This window comes from Delphinus delphis, chromosome 10 (genome assembly GCF_949987515.2).
Source record: "Delphinus delphis chromosome 10, mDelDel1.2, whole genome shotgun sequence".
Classification (NCBI taxonomy): Eukaryota; Metazoa; Chordata; class Mammalia; order Artiodactyla; family Delphinidae; genus Delphinus; species Delphinus delphis.
The window spans coordinates 96,096,579-96,123,482 of NC_082692.2; the positions used below are offsets into that span (position 1 = coordinate 96,096,579).

General features: G+C 39.2%; 1 protein-coding gene across 1 annotated transcript in view; it reads right to left on the reverse strand.

Moving 5' to 3' along the window:
- Positions 1 to 26,904, reverse strand: part of RAD18 (RAD18 E3 ubiquitin protein ligase) — a 113,365-nt gene that overhangs the window by 17,749 nt on the left and 68,712 nt on the right. The window contains exons 10-11 of the mRNA XM_060022964.1: positions 22,930 to 23,064; positions 18,105 to 18,279 (exon numbers count right to left, since the gene is read on the reverse strand). Coding sequence (XP_059878947.1) covers positions 18,105 to 18,279; positions 22,930 to 23,064 — 310 coding nt within the window. The remainder of the gene's footprint in view (positions 1 to 18,104; positions 18,280 to 22,929; positions 23,065 to 26,904) is intronic.

The window sequence follows — 26,904 nt, forward strand, 5'->3', positions numbered from 1 at the left end:
ACTCAATGACAAAACAAAAAATTACCATTTTGTTAGCAGTTACTTCTACAAATCACTGTGATGACTAGTTTATATACACTAGCTTTAATTCATATAAGAACCCTAGGTTTTATCCCCAATTGACAGGTAGACAAAACCTCAGAGAAACTAAAGGGAAAGAGGGATGTTTTCACGCTCTCCACTAGATCTAGAAAAAGATAAAACGAAGGAAGCTCCAGACTCAGATATAAGAAAAATATAATAACAGAACGAACTTATTATCAAGTAATATGTGGAAAATCCTTACTAAGAGCTGAAATGTTCAATTTACAAAGAATTCACAATACATGATCACCTCATTTGCTTTTAGAAGCACCCAGAGAGGCTGGCAGGGCACAGACACTATCATCCTATTTTATCAACGAGGAAACTGAAGCCCAGGGAAATTAATTCAATAATCTACCATGTGCCAGGCACCCTGCTACAGGCGCAAAGCCATGGCTGAGCTGATGAACAAAGATGAACAAAGATGGAAGGCTAGGTACAGGGATCTGATGGACGCATATAAATTTCAAGGACTCGATGTCATAGCATCTTAGGGGAAGATAAGGGGAAGATACAATGCCCCATTCATCCAAAGGACTGTAGATCCCAGGTACCACCCCGTTTAAGCTCTTTTGAAAATGCAAAAGATATGGGAACACGACTCCACGTTCCCACATTTTCTCTACAAGCTTTTCAACAATCAAAATTCTCCATCTGAAACAAGATGAACCATTTAGCTTTCAGGGGTATTCTGAAGTCCAGAAATGTTCCCAGGGGGGAAAAAAAAAAAACAGTCTGTAATAAAATACAAAACAGTAAGGTATATTAGTAGAAAAAGATTTTGTAGCAACTTAAAATTCATTCAATGACACATTCTTAACAGTTAAAAACCAAATTCATTCAATGACACATTCTTAACAGTTAAAAACCAAATGTAATGTGTTAACCTTCCAAAAACAATTAAAAAGATTTTAAAAAATAACAAAGCTATCATTGAATTACAGTAAGATACTTACACCTTAGGTTCAGTTACTTTGACAAGGTTTTCTTTAGATACTGTTTTCTCTTAATTAGACCAGAAACATAAACACCTATTCAGCAATTTTCTTAATAATTCCAGTGCCCCTAAATTACAAAACCCCGTTACTATATCTGTCATACCTTACTGCTGCATCACGAACCTTCACGAACCAATTTATATAATATGACACTGACGAAGATGATGACGATTTCCAAAACTTCACTGTAAAGTACCTACTCTTTTTTTGGCTAAAGTAAATTCATATCTTTACATGGTTCAAAATCAAAATGACAAGAGAAGATGGACACTGAGAGGTCTCACTTCCTCCTCTATCCGCAGGCAATCCGTTCCCCTGACTCCAGCACATAATCACTTATTAGTTTGTTGTTTATTCTTCTGATGTTTCTTTATGCAAAACCAAACAAATAAAAGTATACTCATTTCCTCCCCTTTTAGAAAAGAAGCAGAATGCTATCTATGCTGTTCTGAATTTTGGTCTTTTCACTTGCAAACGTATCCTGGAAATCTCTCCCTGTCAGCATGTAGAGATTTTCCTTTTTGAACAATCACATAGCATCTCATTGTGTGGATGTACCAGAGTTTAATCAACCAGCCCCCAAGGATGAATGCTCAAAGTAGTTTCCAACCTTCTGTTATGATAAACAATGACTCGATGAGTAACTCCAAGTATAGTCATTTGTACGGGTGCAGGTGTACTTATAGGACAAATTCATGAGAATACTGGGTAAAAGGCCAAACAGTACTTTTGGTTGGTCTCACCAGCTTCCTCTCCTTAGGGACTGTATTATGTAGCACTCCAACCAGTAATAAATGAGAGTGTGTGTTTCCTCATACCCTTACTGCAGAGTCTATTAGCAAATGTTAAGATGCTTGCCAACCTCACGGGTGAGAAATAGATGAAATTTGCATTTCTCTCTGGGCAAACCGTCTGTTCAAGGCTTTTGCCCATTTTTCTTTTGAGTTTGTGGGTCCTTTCCTTCTCAGTCTCTAGGTGCTCAAAAAGAATATCAAATCTGGAATGTTTTAAAAAAAGGTTCTATTAAACCTCTCTACATGATAAGAAAATGTATTAGCATGTCTTCTTTCATAGTCAACAACATTTCTAAGTTATATCTGAAAGTTAAACACATTCGAAGTTTTTTCTTAGTTGACGACAAAGAATTCCAAAGCAAGCATCTACTGTATGGGCAATCCTCACTATCAGGTGATCCTACAAAACTTTCCTGGCATGTTCTGTTTCCCATTCTCAAAGGCTCACACCTCAAACTGCCTACCCACCAGCCCACCCCAATCTCAGCTGATGAAACTGCCTTAACTACGTTAAGAAGATAAAAGCAGGGGAGTTCCCTGGTGGCCTAGTGCTTAGGATTCTGGGCTTTCAGTGCCAAGGCCCAGGTTCAACCTCTGGTTGGGGAACTGAGATCCCGCAAGCCACGCAGCGCAGTCAAAAATTTAAAAACAAAAAAACCGGCAGGAACTTGCTGCCCCTGCAACTGTGCCTAGGTCCTGACTTCCTTGCTGCTTCTATAGGTCAGTCAACCCCTCTCCTAACAAAGGCCGACCCTTCCACCTGCTCCCACCTCGCTGCCTCCTCAGGACTTCACTCACGCAGCTGGCTCCCCACCCCTCATCAGTGTCCCCTTCTCGACCGCATATTCCCATCAAAGCCCTCCCGCAATCCCGTGTTCCTCCACGTACAGTCCTAACCTCCGCCACCCTTCACAGCAGAAGTTCCTGAGAGCTGGTGGGAGTTGCTCTCTCCTTCGTCCCCTAAGGCTTCCCCTCAGTGCACACCGGTCAGTCTTCCAGGGAACCCCTTCACTCGAAGCCACACCTGCTAAAATCTTCATGTTGCCCAAGTCCACAGTCCCTGCTCCCTAGTCAAACAAGTCTTGTCTCATTTGACTTCTCATCTGTTTTCTTCTGTCAGCTTCCATGGTATCACAATGTCTTAGTTTTCTTCATCCACCACTGGTCTTATTCTTCCTGGATCTCGTTTGCTCAGTCTTTTCTAAATGCTTCTACTTTCTCAATGTTCGAGTGAGAGAGGGTTCAGTCCTAGGTGCCTTTTTCTTCTTCTGCACATCTGCACTATAGGCTCAGAGCCAACACCATGCCTGTAAGTGTATCTCGGGCCCTGATCTCTCTCCTTACTGCCGCCTCCTTGTCTGATATCTCTACTTGGTCATCTCACAGGCCCCAAACAAAACCCCTGATTACCAACACGACCCACCCCCAACCCTTGGCCAAGCTTTCTACTGCCTCTCTCAGATTTCCCCATCTTACTTAGCAAGTACAACCATGCACCCAGTTGTTAAAGCCAAAATTCATCCACAGGCTGAGCTTTTCCTGTCCTACCACGTCCAAACCACCTGCACATGCTGTCTATCCTACCTCCAAAATATATCCCCAATCCCACCCATTTCCGTCTTTACCATGATGGTCCTAATCTGCTCTACCATGACCCCTCGGACGGACTGGACCAAAGCCTAACTGGTCTCCCTGCTGCCACTCGCTTCACCTCTAACCCCCCATTCACTCTTCACAGCACCTGGAGTCATCCTTTTAAACCATATAAACCAGACCATACTGTTACCAGATCAATATTGATAAGTCAGTTGGTCCCCAAATTAATCTATAGATTGAATTTTATCTCATCCAAAATTCCAGTAGACCTTTTCTTTCTTTTTTAGCAACTGACAAGTTAATTTTAAAGTTTATATAGAGGTGCAAAAGGACCCCGAATAGCCAAAACAATTTTTAAGCCCATGGCAGCACCAGCATCAATCATCTCTTTGATGGAAGTGTCTGACACACAAATGCTATCATTTTTTTAGGTGGCAAGGAAAGGGTTAGGAAATATTGTATTCAAGAGAGAATCATACCTTTTAGGTCAATCACTCTAAAGTCTTATAAAAAGTGAAGAAAAGTACTGTGTATTTTTTTTCAAGGAAGAGACAAAAGGACATTAGGTTAATTCCGAACACTGGAATCCTCTTGGCCCTCTGGAAAAAACTCAATTTCGAGGTACAATCAAACATTTGTGCTTATGTTTAACTTATAAATTTAAGGGAAAAAAAGAAAAAAAAGAAGACATTAACTCTGAGAGTCTAATGTAAGGGACAAATTTTTTTAATTAGCAAAATTTTCACCGCTACAACTAGATACTGAATCAAAATCTCAAGTTAAGTGGGCAGGGGGACAAAATCACGATGCTTCATTTTGTTCTGACTCAACTAGTAGCAGCATAAATGACCAACACAAAAAAACCCCAATACTAGAAGACAACGAGATCACAGTAACAGGTGACAATATTCAGCCCCGTAAGGAGAAAGGAATTACAAGACAAGCAGCATCTCAAGGTGAAAATGTCCTCTACCACTGAAGAAGCTTTCATTCGAATACAAGTTCCCTTGACAACAAGAGGGAGAGTATGAAGCTCTTGATGGGAGCAGCATGTCTTCTGCACAGCCAGGCCCACTTCTATATCATCTGCCCAGCTGCCCATGCTGAGGACGCATGTTCAACTGTACAAATGTGGGATGCCTGGCCAATACCAACCACCAAACCACAGAAACCCAGTTATCAAGTCAAGGTTCAGGCCATAAAACTCTAGTCTTACAATCTGTTCAAGGAGGAGGAGAATTTTAAAACTGCCTTATACTGCTGGGTTTTAGGCAGTGGACACTGAACGGCCTTGTGACTCAGTTCCCACAAAAATGAGGCCTTAGACCAAATGATCTAGTGTATGAGAATTATCTCTCAAACTATATCGACTCCAAATTTTAATGTTGACACGTATTTTTTAATTTTTGATCTGTACTATTACCCATACTCCAGGAGCAAGATGCAAAAGGCTCCAACGAAATGTGCTTACTAGGGCAGGGGCAGCATAGGAAAGCACCCTCCAGGCTTCCCCAAGTGACTTCTGCAGAATTACCTAAAAAATAACAAGCCTCTGCATTTTAGGCCCATCATACTTTAATGCTTGAACCTCTCTAAGATACAAGAACAATGGGTACTACTTACGTGGTAACATCAATAGGAGTAAGCAAAATCAGCAATTTAATATGTACCCATGTTCCAGAATGTGACTATTTGTGTGGGACTAAGAGAACAAAGAAGACGAGAAAATAAACACAGCATGTCCCTCTGACAGGACAACCATATAATCTACCATCTAAACCCAGACACTGGGGAGAGTGATACAGGGTACTACTAATAATGATGCCAAGAGAATAAGTGGGAACCAGCTGATCTCAGAGACACCAGAACATATGGTCATTCTATGTCTAACTGCCATTTTAAATAACTCAATTAAAATGCTGTTCTACTCACAAAGGAATCAATGGCACCCAAGATAAAAATTCTGACGCAATTCATGTTATAACGGGGCAAAATCTGGGCTGAGAATTACTGGCTTCAATTCTATTTGGTGAATGATTTGAGAAAAGTCACATCACCTCTCTAGGCCTCCATTTCCTTACCTGTGATATGAAGCTACTACATTCAGTGATTTCTCAAGGTATCTTTGAAATTGAAAATGTTTGTATTCTATCCTAACGTGCCTTCTTCCCAGGTGCTGAAGGTCTCCAAGGAGACCTCAAAACATGTGTTCTTCTGATTTAAAAGCAAAGATAGTATAAATTGAGAAGGCAGGAAAAAAGCTCTGACTTTAACTTTCAAGTCGACTATAACAAATGATAAACTTGAACAATTCACTGAAAATACAAATTCCAACAGCATGATGTACAAGTTACATATCATTTCTAGTTCATCCAATTTCATTCACCAGAACAAGACTAAAGGATTCTGATTCTGACAATTTGTGTTAAACTAGAGAAAGGTCTTAACTGCCTGCCTATGCTTGGGGGTCTGGGAGTGCTGATCCAAAATAACTATTGATCCTCTAACATTTAGAAGGAACTGGTAGTTCCTTCAAGGTCTCATACTTACTCTGCTCCAAGCATTCTGAAAAATACGTTCTCGCCTACTCTTTTTTTTTTTTTTTAATGAAGAACTAAACTCTGAACCAGTCAAGATTATATCTGTTTTATGAATCAAGCCAAATATACAAAGAAGCACATTGAAACAAGAATTCCTATATGGTTTACAAAATGTCTGAAAAACTAAAAAGGGAAACACATTTTTAAAAACTTCAACCTTATGCAAATAGCAAGTATTACCGCGTCATGCCAACCCAAACTCTCACAACTACAGTCATCGTACCAAAACCTCCGGTGACAATCAGACACTGCTACAAGCTATGACAATGAAGGTATCATGTGACAAGTGTGGAACCTAGAAGGGACTGCCAATTTCAACAAGCATTTTAGATACGCAAGTTAGCAACCACTATGGAACTGTAAAACTCTCTCCTGATACAGAAAATTGAAGGGCGCAAAGTAATTTTACAGAGGGTCTTTATATCATGGCAGTTCATGAATTTGGTGAAAACAAAGAAAAATATCTACCACCTAGGGTTGACTCAGAATGCTGAAAAATCATGAATTTATTATAAAACAAAAACAAAAAAAGCTACTATAAAGAAGCCCATCAGATTACCCAGTGAAAATGCATTAAAAAAAAAAATCCTTAAAACGTGCCAACATGAAGTATCTGAGATTAGAAGAAAACCTCATTATTTAACAGCAAATACCCTTTGCCAATGAGAACGCGAGAAAAGATAAAACTATCTGTACTTTCACATTGTTCTGGGAGGATCACTACTCAAACCACTTTTACAAGTATATATTCACTAATGAAAACATGGTAACTGAAGATGATGAGGCCTATCGTAAACGGTGCATGTTTTCTCTTTTGATGAAACGTAAAGGCCGGGTTAGCTACATCCTCTGAGGTGGAATCAGTCTATAAAGTAAAAACATTAGCACAAGAAAGCAAAACTGATAAAACAAGTAAGACAACCGAGAGGAAAACAGAATTTTTCCTTCACGCTTCATTTATGGATTAAATTTTAACATAGTACAAAATAATGCACCTTATGGAACGTACTCCACAGGGCTTTATTAATTTATATGACTAAATGTAATACGTACTATTAAATGAAAGAAAAAAAGAATTCAATAACTAAACTTACTACAACCTAGAAACTGTGCAATTTACCACTGAAGAAAATGTTTCGATGACTTTGGTTTTCCAGTATTCAATACACTCTTTGAATATTTTCATGCCACTATGTCTCCTTATTTTGATGTTGTAATGTACTTAAAAAAAAACTTTAATTTTAGAATAGTTTTATATTTACAGAGAAGTTGCAAAGATAGTACAGAAAGTTCCCATATGCCCCACACCCAGTTTCTTCTATTGTTAACATCCTACATTAGGTCTGATACATTAGTTACAACCAATGAAGCAATATTAATACGTTATTATTACTAAGGTTCATATTTGACTTGTATTTCTTTAGTCTTTACTTAATGTCCTTTTTTGGTTCCAGTGTCCCATTCAGGACACCACATTACAGTTAGTAGTCATATCTCCTTAGCTGCCTCCAGACAGTGTTGGTTTCTCAGATTTTCCTTGTTTTTGATGACCTTGACAGTTTTGAGGCATGCTGGTCAGGTCATTTTGCAGAATGACCCTCAACTGGAGTTTGTCTGATGTTTTTCACGCAGTCTGACTGAGGTTACTGAGTTTGGAGGAGGAAGACCACAGAGGGAATGTGTCATTTCCAGGGCATCACACCAAGAGCACACACGCCATCAACAGAACACTGCTGTTGATGCTGACCTTGACCTCTTGGCTGAGGTATGTCTGTCAGGTTTTTGTTTTCTCTTCTTCTCCCCTTCTTTTCCCTTTCCTTTCCTCTCACCTTCCTTCCCCCCTTTTCTGTCTCTTTTTCTAGCATTTCCCTGCTTCCTGCCCTAGCCCTGGATTCAGCCACTTCTCCAAGAAGCACTGGAAAATGTTATTAAATACCAAGATCAGGGCACTAGGTGTGCTCCTTGCAGCTGTGCTGCCCTTGCTTCTCGGCCCTGGCAGCTCACAGAAAAAGGAAACCCATGTGTAAAATAACTAGCTCACTTACACACACAGATCTATAAATATTTCTGTATGTATCCATCTGACTCTATATTAAGCTAAATGTGAGTTCATTTTAAGGTCTCCAATTCTAATCCACTACCACATGGATAGTTTTAGCCTTATTTGTCTGTAGTCTCCCCTTCAACAGTCAGAAACCTGACTCCCATTTGCCATCCACTTAAGACAAATACACACAAGTAACATGACAGAAAAAAAATATTACGCTAAGCTACAGATGAAAACGCTAAGCTACGGACGAGCAGAATTAGACAAAAGTCTTCTGAAATAAGTCAGGGAAAAACCCCAGCAAATACATATTAGAGAAATATTTAAGGTTCACACATCAGTGCAAATCAGGGTACAGAGAAGTGTACTTCAAAATACCTTCTAATTCTTAATCATGAAGAAGCAATTCTGTGTAAAAAACAGTTAAAAATAATTGCTATGAAATGTGCCAAATAAAAGGTTAGCTTTCTCCCCCGCTTTTTGTCCAAGGAGGATTCAAAGGCACACAATATTGTCACCTTTTAATGAGGTACTTCTAAAGACTTTCCCCAGAAAGACCAGCTGGCTTCTTCTGCCACACCCTGGAGAGTCAGGTCCAAAGCGGAGAGGACATCCACAGAGACCACAAGGCCCACTAACAGTGCTCTAACTGCCGCCGGGAGAAACAAACCAGGATAACGAGGAAATATTCCCGACAATCAAAGAACTCCCAGTTCCGTGCTTGTGATTTTCCTGCCTAAGACCCAGAGATTTTTATTTAGTATGTTGGTGAACTTCAGTTTGATAAAAAAAGATTACTTCATACTTCAGTTCATTATCTATCACACAAGAGGAAAAAGTAAATTGTTTCTCATCAACAAACACATTTTCCTCCAGCAGTTTGTGGACCCATTTGTCTCAGAGCTTTCGAGATTATCTGTCCCTTTCTCTCCCTGGCATCTGCTCGTCTACCACTTATACAACAGCCCCCAAATACCCTTACGTCTCCCCTTCCTGGCAGCGACGGGCAAGTGAGCTTGGCAAACAGGGGCACAGAGGGGCAATGAGCTCTGGGACTCCCCCCACCCCCGCTCCTGCCTTCTCTTGGGCCCGAGATACAGACAGAAGTCTACAGTACCCCATTTGCATTAATAGAGTCTACAGAAAACCAAGCCAGTTTCCTGTCTTCAGTTGGAATCACGGCCTGGGCAGATCCCACTAGTGCCCTGCCCCTATCCCCTTGCCCTCATCCCCTGATGTACTTGATCTCCAAACGTAAGCGCCTTTGCCTGACGTGCTGGAGCCAGCTCTGTCGCCAGCATGAAAGGCTAGAAGCAGCAGGGAGCAGCCCCCAACCAAACGACATACCCCTGCCCCTTGCCTTGGGTGGGACAACTCAGGTGTGTTTTAAACCAGCTCCCAGTTCCCAGGAGGGATAAACCCCCGTCGTTCACAGGGACGTCTGGTTTGATAATATGCCCCTTAAATGCTATCTTCCCTTTCCTGTCGCACTTCCCCACTCCCTACGGTGTGGTTCTTTCACCTTCTAAATTAACCACTTCCACTCAAATCCTTGTCTCGGGGTCTGCTTCTCAGGAAACCCAAACATTTCAAGCACGGCATGTTTACACTCTTTCAAGAATGTGAAGAGCGAGCCGGCTTGGCCATAAGCATTATCAGTCAGGAAAACTTGGGCTCTGACGTCAACTAGACCTCGGCTCAAGTCCTGGTACTGCCATCTACCATGCGTACAACCCTAAGCTGCTTATGTGACCCCTTAGACCTTTCATTTCCACTTCTCTAAAATGGGCTTGCCTGTGGACTAAGTGATATAACACAGAACACTCCTAGCACTCACATACTGTTGAGTCCAAAAGTCTCCTACAAAACCCATCAGCTTTTCAATAGCAAGCATCAAGGGACATCCCCCAAGGACTCTTGGAGCTCCTCTCCTCAGGAATCCTCATCTTGCTGTACTCACCAATTCTGAACTATCAGGTTTACCCAATCCTAACCAAGACCCGCACTGAAAGAACTGACTAAACCAAAATCGTCATCTCAACACACAAGTCAGCTTTGCCCCTCTGGCTGAGAGGCCACTTTGATGATAGAGGCAGTGTTTCCCATTCCCTTCAACAAGCAATAAACTCAGCGTGGTCTCATCAACAGGCTGATGGTGCCAGTACTCTACATTCCTCAGATGAGTGTCACAATGGCACTTTTTCTCTTACAATTTCCCCATCATTCTCCAATTGACTCAGAATTTAAGAAAAGCTGAAATTTAACTACTCCTTAAAGTTTCCAACAAATTGTAATCAAGATTTCTTCACATATTTTTGTTTTTTGCTCTCTTGCTCTTAAGAAGTTTGGACAGATAGCTCTTGGAAAAATGACTGAAAAGTGAGGAAAAGTTGTACCAAAATATATGAAATGCACGGCCCACAGTTAATACGCCTCTTTGTCAAAGTTTCCGGTGTTCTGTGCCTGTCTGTATTGTAATTCCTACACTGATGCTGCTACTGACCTAGCATCAAAAAAGAGGTAATGGTTTTGGCCAGGAAGTGTGAAAAGTTAAAATGTACTCATGCACACCTTATCTGACCCAGGTTCTTTTATGACCAGCACTTGGCATCTGCAAGAAGGTTCACGCAGGTTACAGGTTACCAAGCAGTGAAATTAGGTGGTCTCTGTGATACTCTTCATTCCTACTGAAATCAAAGTCCCTGCTTCATTAGCCCACACTCTCTAACACACCAAAGCTGAGGTAACCATGTTGGGTCAGTCCTGAACAGACTGACTGAAATAAATATGGTTTCAGAGACTGAAAACAATACTCAGCATCCCATGTAGATCCCTGGCTACCACTTTTTTTAGCCAATAAAATCGTAACTATAAATCTTTCCTTTAGAAAATCTTCTGGTATAAACAAGCTTCTCTGATTATGGAAAATGACCCTTTCCAATAATTTTTTTTAATTTTAACAATTTCACACTTACAAAAAAAATGACTCTTAGACCCTTCACCCAGATTTTCCAATTGCTAACATTTTGCCACATTTGCTTTCTCACTCTTTCTCTCTGTGTGTGTACACTCACACACATACACGTTATTTTTTTAAGCACTGAGAGTTTCAGCCATCATGTCCCTTTAACCCTTCAGCGTGCATTTCTTAACAACAAGTACATTCACTTACACAACAATAATAAAATTTTCAAAATCAAGAAATTGAATACTGATATAATATTACCTAATCTATGACATTACTCAATTTTTTCCAGTTACATAAAAAGTTTCTTTTTAACTTATATTGCCTAGAATTAAAGTGCATAAATATTTTTTTAAAATAATTATCTAAAGGTTCTTCCAAAGAACAGCATGACCACTATTCATCTCTACATGAAGATTAAAGCTTCCTCTCTAGGGTCATAATCAAAAGCATATTTTCTTATAACTTAGCACTCAATAAAAATGGAGTTTTTTCTGCTTGCCAAAACTCAGGGAACAAAAGCCCTCTCTTCTTAAGAAGAACAATAAGTGAATTTACAGAAATTTGGACAAGTCTCTTGAACTCCCGGAAGTCATCTAGGGGGTGTACAAAAATCTAAAATTCTTATCAATTTTTTTATCATCTGTCTTCAACTTGGCAAGAAAGAATCAATATAACATTAATAATTAAAACTCTAAAAGAGGTACTTATTTACGAGTTAAGAAACAAATTAGCAACAATTTCATCCTAGTAATTATTTGGATTAGATACACCTATTGGATCTTAAAGTAAGATTATTCTTAGTTGTCAATCTGGCATATTACATAAATTTAAATACTGCTCTAACACAAAGAAAACCAACAGTGTAATTCAATAAGATCTATAATCTGTATTACAGCATGACTACATAAATTAAAAAAACAACTCACAATTTATTTTCACTCACATTAGACCTAAAACAGCATGACTTGTCTCTTTAAAAGAGAAAAAAAAAGCATAAAAATTTACAAAATAGTATGATGCTTCTGTATTAAAAATGTTCCTCTAAGTATCCATGTACCCATACTGCTGTCTTTAGAAGAATGTACATATGAAAGTGTTAACAGTTCTTTCTGGCTGATAAAATTTTACTGGACTCTTACTTTTTGTTTACCTAAATTTTCTATTTTTCACAATAAGCATGCATAACATCTAAATTAAAAGTTGTTTTGAAAATCTAGGGCTTTACAGTGAAAGCAATAAAACTATCATAAAAAGAAAATGAGAAAATTTTCGTAAAAAATGAACACTTCAATGTACAAGGAATAAGCATTAATTCTAGAAGGTTGATTCATGGTCTGCAATGGTCAAGCGGTAAAAGAACACAGATAATGTATCAACTATTAACTTGTCAAAAATAAAAGGATTACAGAATGTTAGGGTTGGAAAAGATCTGAACAAAGTCACTGAGTGTCATGTCTCATCGCCCTTCCATGTGATGTCTGAATTATGGAAAATAAATGTTGGACCAGACAAATAAAGACCACTAATCTCTGAAATGCTTTGATTCCACTAAAGGCATTTGGTTGTGATGGGTCCCTTTTCACTTTGAATTCTTGTCCTGATTTCTAAGGTGTTAATTATCCTAATCAACTGCGTATCTCTCTTGACCATTTAGATTTTAGAGTCACTAAATCGCACTGGCATTAACCAATGGATCACTATACTTTGTGACAGCCTTCTGCCAGGTTACCACCAACTTTATGAGTGTTATGACCGACTTTATTAGTTTCCAACTAGGTGGTAAAATTATGCTTAAAGTGAGTTAGGGACCTTATTCATATTCAGATACTACATTTCAAAAATCTAAGACAACATTAATGGTAAGAGGAACCATTATTTTTAATGTTTACATATCCAGAGTTCTTTTAAACATATGTAGACATAGGTTTTTATCTTATACCATTGTTGTACATATATTTTTTTAAAAACTGAAATAAGTTGGTTAAAGTATTCCTAAAACATATTCAGATTTGGAGCCCTACACTTCATCGTGTTTTTTTTTTTGTTGTTTTGTTTTTTTTGCGGTACGCGGGCCTCTCACTGTTGTGGCCTCTCCCATTGCAGAGCACAGGCTCTGGACGCGCAGGCTCAGTGGCCATGGCTCACGGGCCCAGCCGCTCCGCGGCATGTGGGATCTTCCCGGACCGGGGCACGAACCCGCGTCCCCTGCATTGGCAGGCAGACTCTCAACCACTGTGCCACCAGGGAAGCCCTCTTCATTGTGTTTTGACTCAACGTCTACGATGTCTGTTTTTTCCCTCACAAAGTCATCCTCCGTACCACCAAAAGTACTGGAGATAAAGCATTTCTCCAAATTACCTGACAATTGTCTCCAGGCATTTCATTTAAGGCACTGACACCCATTCTGCAAACTAAACTCATAATTTTGTTTTTCTCAATCACATAACCTGTGACTGGAAGATGAGCAGCTTCTGTTCAAAGACAGCAAGAAATGTCTGACAAATTGATACTTGACACCCAAACAATAGTCTTTGCAACAGATGAATCAGTCAGGCTCACTGTTATTACTTTGAAATTTTTCCCATCTATTCCAAGGGATGTGACCATTTCTCCTGCCTTCAGTAGATCATGTAACAAACAAGCAATCCTTTGCACATAGTTCACTAACAAAACGTAACAAGTCTTCAGACACTTGTGGGCATCTTCAGGTCTTGTAAATCATTTGACTGTTTTGCAAGAAAATACAGAAATACAGTCATTCATCCAACAGTGAACACTACCTCGCTAACATCAAACTTTCACCCTGCTGTATTTTGTTACTTTCTTTGTACACAACTTTTTTCTCGTTATTTTGTTGAAGACATTTTAAATGACAAACCAATGTAATGTTAACAATACATGTAACTCAACTGAAACTCACACACTGGCAAGTATATCACAACTACCACCTGGCTGGCAGCAACTGTAAAACGCCATTGATCACTGTACCTATCACAATTTCAGACATTAAAATGTAAAACAGAAAATGTACACCTTAGAATCAAGAAATCCTTCACTTAATAATGGTCGTGTAGTGACCCAAGGCAGGAGATATTTTTTTAAATGAGTGACAGACTCAATTCTTAAGGACTTTGATGAGTAATAATAGGAAGGACAAGGATAGTCAAATAACTATAATACAAGGCAAGATTTGATTTAGACAAACTGCTATGGAATTCAGAGACGCTGCTACAGGAATTCACAGAGGAAGTCAAAATTACTTCCTGCATAGTGGGAAGAATAAGAGAAGAGATCGGAGGAAGGGCTACGAAAAAGCGTCATCTGAGAGCAAACTTAAGACATGAGTGATGGAGCAAAGTCTCAGAGGAGGTGGATGCATTCATCTTAAGAAAGAATATGTCTTTAGAAATGTATTAAGAAATATATCTTTCTCTTACAACTAACAGAAAGAAGTGGTCAGAAATTACAAGAAACCTTAAAATGGAAAGGAAGATCTGGAGACAGGTCAGATTAGCTGCCTTGGTGAACTGGGAGACAAGGTGTTCATTCAAAGTGAGGAAACAGACACAGGCAACTGGGTAGGAAATGCAATAAGGAGTAAATTAGGTGGTGAGCACCCAGCTGAGGCTGAATTAAATGAATTTTCAATGGAACTAATTAGCCCAGGCTCACAACTTTCTAAAGTTCAGAACGGAAGTAGGAAAAAAAAAAAAAATTGTGGGATTTACTCTAAGAATTAGAATGAAGGAATAGAGGACTATGAAAGCATTTCTGAAATATCCAGTCCTAGAGACCCAAGTTTTAAAGTATTACTGAAGAAAATTCAATTGATTTGGTCTTTATAAAACCAGAATAATAATCATATATTTATCAAAGACCCTCACATCTATTATCTCATTTCATCTTCCCAACAGATCTGAGACAGAAGATATTTATACATGCTTTTCATAGCTATGGAAACGGACTTCAAAAGATTGACTCCCAAATCACCCAGCAGATCCTGACCCGAAGCCACTCAAACGTAAGCCTGTACTTTCCTGCTGCACCACGGCTGCTCCCCCTGCACACTTCCTCCTCCACGGTCCACTCGGGAATCGGCTGCCCAGTGGTCCGCCCTGGTATCAAAGCAAATACCACTGTACTCCCACTCTCCCTTTAGCCTGAGTTTCTAGGTCTTATATAAGGAACAGACACAACATTTTAAATGTAAAAAACCTTAGACTGACAAAATGACAGGGCAAATTAAAAGGAGGGTATAAAAGCGTACTTAATTAAATTAAAATTTTAAAGTTTAACATATTTAATATTTACAATGTGTGTAACACTTCTTTATACTTGAGATATGAGTACCAGACACTGACCGATTTCTCAAGGCAAGCCACGCAAATCCTCATATTCGGTCTCTAAAGCTAAGCTTCCAAAGTGTGCAAACAAAGTCAATGATTTTTGTCCTTGTCAAAACTACAATTAGAAACAACCCAAACGTCCATCAACTAATAAATGAATAAATAAAATGCATATCCATACAATGGAATATAATTTAGAAAGAAAAAGGAATATAGTACTGAAACATGATACAAAATGGATAAACCTTGCAGACAGTATACTAAGTAAAAGAAGCCAGTTACAAAAGACCACATATTGTATGATCCTGTTTATATGAGATGTCCAAAACAGGCAGATCAATAGAGACAGAGTAGATCAGTAGTTGCCAGGAGCTAGCAGAGCTGGGAGGAACTGTGGAGTGACTGCTCATGGGGATGAGGTTTCTTTTCCGGGTGATGAAAATGCTCTAAAATTGTGGTGATGGTGGCACAACTTTGGCAACACAGTAAAAACCACTGAATTGTCACTTAAATGAGTGAATTGTATGGTATGTAAATTATATCTCAATAAAGCTGTTAAAAATTCACAATTAGCAGGTAGTTCCACTGGTCATGGGTGTATTGGGTGTGTGTGTGTGTGTGTGTGTGTGTGTGTGTGTGTGTGTGTGTGTGTGTGTGTGTGTAGACATATATACATGCATAACTAATTAAAGTGTGAAAGCATATAAGAGCCTACTTTAAAAGAAATTCAATGGTTTAATAACCCTCTCACAGTTCAGTGATGCCTGTAAGTCTGTCTGAGGCCAACACCTCCAACAAACTCATCCTGTTTTCCACACTCTCACCACAAGATAAAAATACATCTGGCTGCCATGTGTCTCCCCTTTCATTTTCCTCCATTCCACCCTCCACTCCAAATTTATTAAAATGTCCCATTTCATCCTGGCATTCCAGAACATTCGGGCATCTCGTGACTATGCTTAAAAACTCACTCTTATTTCCCTGAACTCTGTTTCTTCTCCGTTTCTACCCTGTACTCTGATAAGTTTTGTGTTTAAAAGCAAACACTACCCAATGAACTTACAGGAATGGCCTGATCCAGAGTAACTGTGCAGCAGAGCCACAGTCTTGCAGAAACTCAGGCTACCGTATGTTCTGCCTTTACCCAACTTGGGAAAAAACTGATCCCGATCTGATCTTGAAAATGTTCAGGGCAAAATGAGAAGATTTTCCCTTCCTAATACTTGATTCTGAATAACCTGAAGCTGTTTTCCAAGAACCCTAGGAAAGCAGAGGGCCCTTGGGTATATTCTTCTCATAAAAAAATTTCTTCTTAATTTGGTATTTTAGACTAGACATAATCTATCATTCTAGAGTACTGTGAACAATTTTTAAATGAACAAATACCAAAGATTAAATAACATGTTGCTGTTAGCATTTAAAATTGGTACAATTCATTCAGAAGGCAACAACACCACCTACCAAGGTCAAAATGATGCTAAAGTTAAGGGAGTAATTCATTAGAAACAAAAGACTTCCTATAGGGAGAGCTCTACCACAGCTTTAGGTGTGTAAGTATAAAAAACACTGGGGAAGATGTAGAAATACAATAGAAATTTAAAAGTTTGGTCAATTATGGTACAGAAACCCAACAGAATGCTGCATCTACTAAAAAAAGTTACAAAGATGAGGTAGAAACATGGGTAGCATTTATCATATAAAGTGAATGGTGAGAACACAAAATGGTAACTATAACACAACACTATGTCATCTTTCAAAAACACATCATCTTCTTAAATTGTCTTTTAAAAATTTTGGAAAAATGACTCACCTCCAAATCTCTCATTGTAAAAGGTTCCCCATCCATTCTATTTGCTCAATTAAATTTTTCTTTCTTTTGTCTTTCTGGCCACCTCTACTTTCTAGTGTAGCTGTGTTTACCTCCTTCACTCATTCTTTTGATAAAAATTTCACTGCCAGTCAGGCTCTCTTTTCTAACTCTAGGAAAAATATCTATATAAAGGCTACATTTGCAGCAACATGGATGGACCGAGGCATTGTCATACTGAGTGAACTAAGTCAGACAGACAAAGACAAATACCGTATGATATTGCTTATATGTGGAATCTAAGAAAAGGGTACAAATGAACTTATCTACAAAAGAGAAAAAGAGTTACAGATGCAGAAAATACACTTATGGTTACCATGGGATAAGGGGGAGGGGGAAGGGATAAAGTTGGAAGACTGGGATTGACATACACACACTACTATATATAAAATAGATAACTAATAAGGACCTACTGTATAGCACAAAGAACTCTACCCAATACTCATAGTGGCCTATATGGGAAAAGAATCTAAAAAAAGAGTGGATATATGTGTAACAGATTCACTTTGCTGTACAGCAGAAACTAACACAATACTGTAAATCAACTATACTCCAGTAACAATTTTAAAAAACTAAAAAAAAAAAAAAGCCTACAGAGCAGAAGACGAAGTCCCCAGTGACTGCTGCACATACGCCCCACATCCCGCCCTGATCCCTCTGTGAACCCTACAAAGCGCAGGAGACAGTGGAAGGAGATGAGGAATGGCACCAGGGCACAAAGCTATTTTCTGGCTACTTGTGCTGGTCTCTTAGCATGCATAGAAAACAGAAATTTAAAATAATCAACTACTGCAAGTTTCTTACCTATTGCATGACTCTGACTCTGGTGAAGAAAGAGCTTCCTCCTGAATATCAGTACAACTGGAAGAATCATCTGGTCTGTCAGGCTCTAGTTTCCCTGGGGAGTCCAGCTTTGACTGAGGGAAGTGGTTTGTTACTGAGGGTATATCTGAGAATTTCATTTTATTATCTTCCTGTCCTAAAAAGGAAAAAAGAAATGAAAGAAAGAAAAAAAAGAAACATTTAAGAGTACCTTCAAATTTACAACCTCTGTGTATTTATTATTTCCACAACATTTAATATTCCTATTTGGTAAAATAGGAGTTTATGGAACACTGATTCCAAAACTCTAGTGACAGCCAGAGAGTAAGAATTAGCACTACACTGGTGCTATCTGGTTATACTGTCCACCCAATGTATTTCCAGATTAATTAATTCAAAAATAAAATGTTCTTTAAAACCAGGAGCAGGGAGAACCTTATAATTCAAATGAGGCTTTTATTTACAGTATTACTAAAGAATTCCTGAATATTTCACAGATCAGAGAAGAGTGATAAACATAAGAAACATGACAAAAAAGGATTAAAGATTCAATTAATAAGAGAAGCACAATATTTGTCACTGACTGCTGAATGGTAGTGAATCCATCTGGACATTTTTCTAAATCTGTTACATAGAATCTAATATTCACTGGGGAAGAGAAAAACTAATAAGACATAACCAATATATCTGTTTGATCCAACACATGTCACATTTCTACACATCCCTTATCATATTCTCACTTTCCGAGGTCTCTTACTGCAGATAAAGATAAAGGCCCAGGAAAGCTGGGGGGATGCAGACACGGTGTTTGCAGGAAGATGACATGCAGATGTGACCAAATATCTGTGAATATGAGTGCAGAAAATCATCTCTGTGCAGGATTCTTCAGTGTCCAGGCCCCTCCCTCAAGATGTGTTTCAGGGCTCTGCTGGGACTTCACTTGTGCTGGCTTTAAGACTCAGGGACCAAGTGAGTTCTTGACATGCCTGACACGTGCTACTGGGATAGAGTCCCCTTTCATGGGTTTGCTCACAGAGAAGAAGAGCTTTCACACATCACTCATGCACTTGTGGAGGCAAGTGACCTTTAACAAAGGACACCAATGAGAACTGTCAAGGTTTTGTTATAAAGATAAAGTTTATGGAAAAAGAATAAGATTCTTCAAACAAATAAACAAAAACCTTTCCAACTCCATATGGTCAAGATTTTTCCAGAAACAATTATAAGTTTTTGTTACCCTCGTGAACAGCCTACATCACACAAGAGTACAATTTCTAAAAATAAGCTCCTGATGTTGTCTGGCTTTCGCTAAGCCTGCTCATTACCAAAACAAAACTGTACCCTCTAATGTTTACCTGGGAAAGGGAAACATGCAGTCAACTAAAAGGACCATCCAGGATCTCTAGGATATTCTCTTGTAAACAGACACCTAGGACCAGTTGAGAGGAATCAATCACCCAGTAAACCCGGTGAACCCAGGCAACTCTATCACTCAACTGGCTGGGAGAATGCAATCAAGCCGGCAAACCACGGAGCAGGAATTCAACATAAAACTACCTTTTATTTTTGCACCTGATTTATATTCTTCTCTTACTTCTTCCCCTCTTATATAAGCTTCTACAGGATAAATTCCCTCTTGCAGACAAATATCATTCAACAACTGGGGGCAATGGAAGTCAGTTATCCTTCATATCTGCCCATGGATCTCAGGACAGAACTCCAAATAAAGCCGAAAACATGAGGCCCCGACATTAAACCTCCCTAAAGAAATGTAAAGTAACAAAAACAGATGAAGGTTTTACTTAACAGGACACATACCTTGTTCACTTATATTGGCACTTTAATGAGCAAGTTTACTCTAAAGAGCAAAAGTTACACTGGTTGTATGATGCTATAAAAAGCCCAACCTGGGCTTCCCTGGTGGCGCAATGGTTGAGAGTCTGCCTGCCGATGCAGGGGACACGGGTTCGTGCCCAGGTCCGGGAAGATCCCACATGCCACGGAGCGGCTGGCCCCGTGAGCCATGGCCACTGAGCCTGCGCGTCTGGAGCCTGTGCCCCGCAACGGGAGAGGCCACAACAGTGAGAGGCCCGCGTACCACAAAAAAAAAAAAAGCCCAACCTTTTGGTCTGTGCCAGTCTGTCTGCCTCTCTCTCACACTCCCCACCCCTCCCAGACACACGCGTTCACGCGCAGCTATCTACCAGCAGCACTCATCGCTGAACCCCAGACAGAGCAATACTCATGTGCACAAACACAAAGAATACACCACCCCTGACTACAAGCAATCAATCATTTTCAAAAGAGATTCAGCCAATAAACAAAAATATTCTCTTAATCCGAGATATTAAGCCAGATTTTCTCAGGACCTCAACTACTCTCTGACAACGTCCTTTAACAACTGCAATGAACAAATTTAACTTGTTCACAAAGACCATAAAGTATATACTTATACTCAGGCAGCAACCTACTACATGACACCAAAAGAACTGAGGACAAAAATAAAGAATGTAATAGCACTGAAAGAATAAAACACTCAGAAATAAATCTAACCAAGGAGGTGAAAGACTTGCATGTTGAAAACTACAAAACATTGTTGAAAGTAATTTTTAAAAAGACAAAAATGAATGACAGACATCCTGTGTTCATGGAACAGAAGACTTAATATTGTTAAGATGTCAACTAACCAAAGCAACTAATCAATGCAATCCCAATGGCACTTTTTGCAGAAATAGAAAAATCCATCGTAACATTCACATGGACTCTCAAGGGAACCAAATGGCCAAAACAACCTTGAAAAGGAAGAATAAAGTTGGAGGACTCATACCCCAAGAGTTGGAGGACTCCAACTCTTAACTTTGTTACAAAGCTATGGTAATTAAAACAGTATAGCATTGGCGTAAGGATAGACATACAGACCAATTAAATACAACACAGAGTACAGAAATAAACCCTCACATACATGGTCAATTGATTTTCAACAAGGATGTCAAAAGCATTCAACAGAGAAAGGACAGTCTTTTTAACAAATGGTGCTCAGAAAACTGCATTATCTACATGCAAAAAGATGAAGATGGACCGTTACTTACACCATATACAAAAATTAACTCAAAGTGGACCACAGGCCTAAACGTAAGAGCTAAAACTATAAAACTCTTCGGAGAAATCACATAGGAAAATCTTCATGACACTGATTTTGCAACAACTTCATGGCTATAACAGCAAAAGCACAAGCAACAAAAGAAAAAATTGATAAACTGGTCTTCATCAAAATAAAGCACTCTATGCATCAAAAGATACTATCCTGAAAACAAAAAGACAACCCAGAAAAAAGCTGAAAAACATTTGCAAACCATATATATAATGGATTAATATTCAAAATATTTAAAGAACTCTTAAAACTCAACAACAAAAAAACAAACAAGCCAATTAAAAAATGGGCAAAAGACTTGAACAGACATTTCTCCAAAGAAGAAAAACAAATGGCCACTAACCATATAAAAAGATGCTCAACATCATTAGTCATTAGAAAAATACAAATCAAAAAACCACAATGAGATACAAATTGACATCTACCAAGGTGGCTACAGTAAAAAAAAAAAAAAAAAAAAAAAAAGGGAAAATAACGAGTGTTGACACACATATAGAGAAATTGGAATCCTCAAGCATTGCTGGTGGGAATGTAAAATGGTGCAGCCACTATGGAAAATAGTTTGGTGGTTTCTGAAAAGGTAAACAAAGAATTACTATGTGAACCAGAAATTCCATTACTAGGTACATATCCAAAGGAATGGAAAGCAGAGACTTGAACAGATACATGAACACCAATGCACACAGCAGCATTATTCACAACTGCCAAAAGGTGAAAATAACCCATTACAGAAGAATGGATAAACAGAATGTGGTATATAGATACAATGGAATTCAGCCATAAAAAATAATGAAATTTTGATATATGCTACAACATGGGGACCTTGAAAACATTATGCTTAATGAAATAAGCTGACGAAGGACAAATAATATATGATTCCACTTATATGAGGTACCTAGAATAAGCAAATTCATAGACACAGAAAGTAGACCAGAGATTACCAAGAAATGGTGGGGAAAGTGGAAGAGTTATTATTTAATGGGTACAGAGTTTTCACTGGAAATGATGAAAAAGTTTTGGGTGTAATAGTGGTGATGGTGACACAACACCGTGAGTGTACTTAATGCCACTGAATTGTACATTTATGAATGGTTAAAATGATAAATATGTTTTGTTTATTTTTATCACAATAAAGACAAAATAATAAAGAATTTTCTTGTGCACTTTCCTCCATTATGATTGTTTTTTTGTTCACTGGCCCAAAGTCCTGGCAACACAAATATAATATCAATCTCAAATTTTAAAATGGGTTGAAATTGGAATGTGCTGTGTACTAGCCTTAGATATTTTAGCAGAACATTCCATCCAAAGTTATTACCAGCGACCTATAATAAAAATAATTTATTCTCTTTGCAGGATACCTAAGGATCTGCAGCAATAAATCCTATACCTCAAGCTTAAACAACTAAAAAACTTCTGATTTCTCATTAATGGAAAGGAAGACAGATTTTAGAAACTGTGTCTTCAGGACATCTCCACGATCATTCTTCCCAGAGTAATAAACCTAGTTTACATCCAACAACTGCTATATGTCTAAAAATACTTTTGCCCATTTCAAATACCAATTAAGTCCAAAGTAAATTCCTTTGTTTTTTCCTTTTGATATTAAAAATTTAAAAATTCCATATACTTCTGTTTTTAGTTAAAGTCTCTTACCCACGCATACAGATAATAGCTTTTCTGTAGATTCATCTTCTTCTTTTACTTTTTTTTTTGACATTCCAACAGTTTTCTTATATCCTTTTTTGGCTTGATCCACCAGACGCTGAAATTCATTCTGATGTTTTATACCTGAAATTCAAAAGATCTTCTCAGTAAATCAAGGACTATAAAAGTTACATGTCTACAACTGATGGACTGAACACCAAGAATAACACAAGCTTGCTCAAGAACAGCACCCTTTGGACACACTTACAACGAATTTAAAAGGCCTGGGGAGCTGAGGAAGCATTCTTTTATATCTTCCCCCTTCCTCAGATACAAACTTGAAACATGATATTCCTAGTTCGCAACTGTAGTTTCTTGCCATATCCCACTCTTTTAAAAAGGCTTTTCTTTTTGCCGTACGCTGGCCTCTCACTGTTGTGGCCTCTCCCGTTGCGGAGAACAGGCTCCGGACACACAGGCTCAGCAGTCATGGCTCACGGGCCTAGCCGCTCCGCGGCATGTGGGATCTTCCTGGACTGGGGCACGAACCCGTGTCCCCTGCATCGGCAGGCAGACTCTCAACCACTGCGCCACCAGGGAAGCCCTAAAAAGGCTTTTTGATAAGAGTATGAAAGATGCTGTTTTCTTAAATATAACCAAAAGACACCATTCTAACTTCCCAGACACAACCGAGTACTAAGAGGAAGAACACTGAGTATAAAAGCAGAAGCTTCTAGGAAAGTTGGATAAAAACACAGGATATCTACTTTAATTTCCCCTTTTTCCTTCACATTTCTTGCCTGTTTCCCATCAGAACCCCTTTAATAATCTAAGATCTCCACCACCACCAATCTACCTTATCTTAGGATATTATAATGAACCAATCTTAATTTACTACTACTTTAACACCTCTGAAGATAATTTAAGCCTGACCTCCAGGTCACCATTATTAGTGTACATTAATTTACTCAATAAAGAGTAGCTGTTCGTCATTCGACCATGGACTTGAACACATCTATTTGTGACTCTGAATCATGGTTCAAACAGCTGAGGCTGTACTTACTTATCTAGCAACCTTAAACACTTAAGTCATGGTCCAAAATGATGTTGTAGATCCTATAAAAATACATTTTAGAAAGATTCATACTGCAAGTAGTTAACACAAAGTTTTGAGACTGTTTCCCTCCAGTACCCATCATATTCCCTGTAGTTATTCCCATGAATAACTGGGTTTAGGGGAAAATTTGTGCTTCGGTTGAAAACTATGCATTTTCTAGAGCCACCCTTCCAGGATTCCAGTCATCCACTGCCCTTGAGCTAGGTTACAGTTCTGTAAATTGTAGATAACCGAGCACAATGGAAAACAATTCTTGTCTATAGACAAGCAGAATCCTGTCTGGTGAAGGTTCGATTGACTTCCGTCCCCCCCTGGAAAAAGCCAGTTTTCCCTCCATTTGCATATTCATTTCAATATTCCTGATCTATACATGTGACTGTTCTTTGGACATTAGGGACAGAATGCTCCTAATTCCAACATATTTATGTGCATGGTATGTGTATGAAAACTCCCAGTGAAACTAATGTGTTGGGTTGCAAAGTGTCTGGTAAATTTTAAATAAGAGACTGGTTAAAATTTCAGCAAAATATAAGCTGCCCGTAAAGATTACTAGAAAAAATTAGCTCTTCAGAAATAGGTGAGATCTCATGTAGAATACAAGCTAAGTGACTTCTTTTAAGTCCTATTTAACTCTATACATTTGAGAACAATTACTTTGTACTTGTTCAGCTCCCCAGAATCAATGGGCTACCACCACTGCCATCCTTATGTAGTTTGTGTTAGGCAAGGGTAACACAGCACTATGGGGTCGACATAATTTAAGCAGATCAGCCTGGGCCATTCTGCTAGTAAGGCTTCTCCTGCTAGTAAGGCTCCTCCGTTGTGTACTTATGGATTGTGGATTTAGAATGACTCAGGAAACTTGCTAAAGTAATCTCATAACAGCTAAGGAGGCTTAATGACTTTATCTTCTAAAGTAATAAAATCCCAGGTTTAGAAGAGATTTTCTTTTTAAATCTAATTACCCCTACAGCTAGGCTGGAAAGCAAAAAGTAAATGGCAACCACAGCTTTGGCTTTGGCCCAAGAAGTCCAATAACCCCTCAAAAAATGAACAATGCCAAGAGATTATCACTAATAAAATTGTTCCCACTCATTTCTCCACCTCATTTTAGGAGTTCTGCCATTTGGCAAGGAGAACTTTAGAGTTTAAAGTCTCAGTTCTGCTGGCTCAATGCCCTGAATTTACCTCTTAAAAGTTTTAAGTGGTTCAGACAGTGGTAGGAGCTGACGAATAAGCCCACATTGAACCAAGTCATACTCTTCAAGATTTTTAATACTTGAATCATACCACCCTTTCTGCCTCGCCAAGTTGAAATACCATCATCTTTTCTAGTGCCAAGTCAAGCCCTTCATGCCCTCACCACCTCACCTGCTCTTTTTTTAGAGCAGCGTTTACAGCCAGAGTATCTCTGGGTCTGCCCAAGAACCCAGGGGTGCACCAAAACCAGGATCCCGAGAGTGGGACAGACTCTAGCCTCTAAAGTGATGTCACTGAGATACATACTCATTTACTTTAAGTCACAGAGTGAGTCTGAAGTCAGTGTCTCCCAAAGTAAAATCTCATGTCTCTTTTTCCGCAACTACCTATGACACCCACGCAGCAAACATGGATGAAGAACAGATTAACACTAAAGGCTAACATTCACTCAGGATTCATTCATTTAACCTGAACTGACTAGCCTCACTTTAAATTCATGACCGTAAGTCTCAAACAAGCACTCAGCACTATCGTACAACTTTTCTACATTTCTCAAGTAAACTTTGCTTTACAATTCTCCAAAATGTCGACTTTATACTTTCTCCAAACCTCCAACACTCCCTTCTCAGTTGGGCTCACACTACTTTGAAACTACAGAAAAGTTCTAACAGGAACTCTGTCGTCTTCCAACCACCACTACTTCATCTGTGCACACATGATGTATCTTCCTGGTAGTTAGCATGAAACAGTGATCCTTGCTGCAATTAAGGGCCAACTGCTAATTTATGCTCTGGATGCCATCACTAAGGCCTTCTTACAGTATGTGATACATACTGTAATACAGTGATACAGTATGTGCAATTATCCTTTACTCTATCATCTATTTCCCCCTCTCTTGTGAATCTTTCCCACTGCATACAAATAAGCCTAGGACGGGACCGTGCTTTTGAAACAGAGTGTGGGTTGTGAAAACAACTTAGTAGATCCAGACCAGCATTTTTTTCTTAAAACAATAATAAGAATAGGATGGGGCTTCCCTGGTGGTGCAGTGGTTGAGAGTCCGCCTGCTGATGCAGGGGACACGGGTTCGTGCCCCGGTCCGGGAGGATCCCACATGCCACGGAGCGGCTAGGCCTGTGAGCCATGGCTGCTGAGCCTGCGCGTCCGAAGCCTGTGCCCCGCAATGGGAGAGGCCACGGCAGTGAGAGGCCCACGTACCGCAAACAAAAAGAATAGAATAAAAAGTGCCAGAGTGCATTAAAAATGGAAAGAGGAAACAACCAAGATGTCCTTCATTAGGTTAATGGATAATAAACTGTGGTACATCCAGAGAGTGGAGTGTCATTCAGCTCTAAAAAGAAGTAAACTATTGGGACTTCCCTAGGGGCTCAGTGGTTAAGAATCCGCCTGCCAATGCAGGGGTCATGGGTTTGAGCCCTGGTCCGGGAAGATTCCACATGCTGCGGAGCAACTAAGCCCGTGCACCACAACTACTGAGCCCGCATGCCACAACTACCGAAGCCCATGCGCCTGGAGCCCATGCTCCGCAACGAGAAGCCACCGCAGTGAGAAGCCCACACACCGCAATGAAGAGCAGCCCCTGCTCACCGCGACTAGAGAAAGCCCGCACGCAGCAACAAAGACCCAACGCAGCCAAAAATAAATAA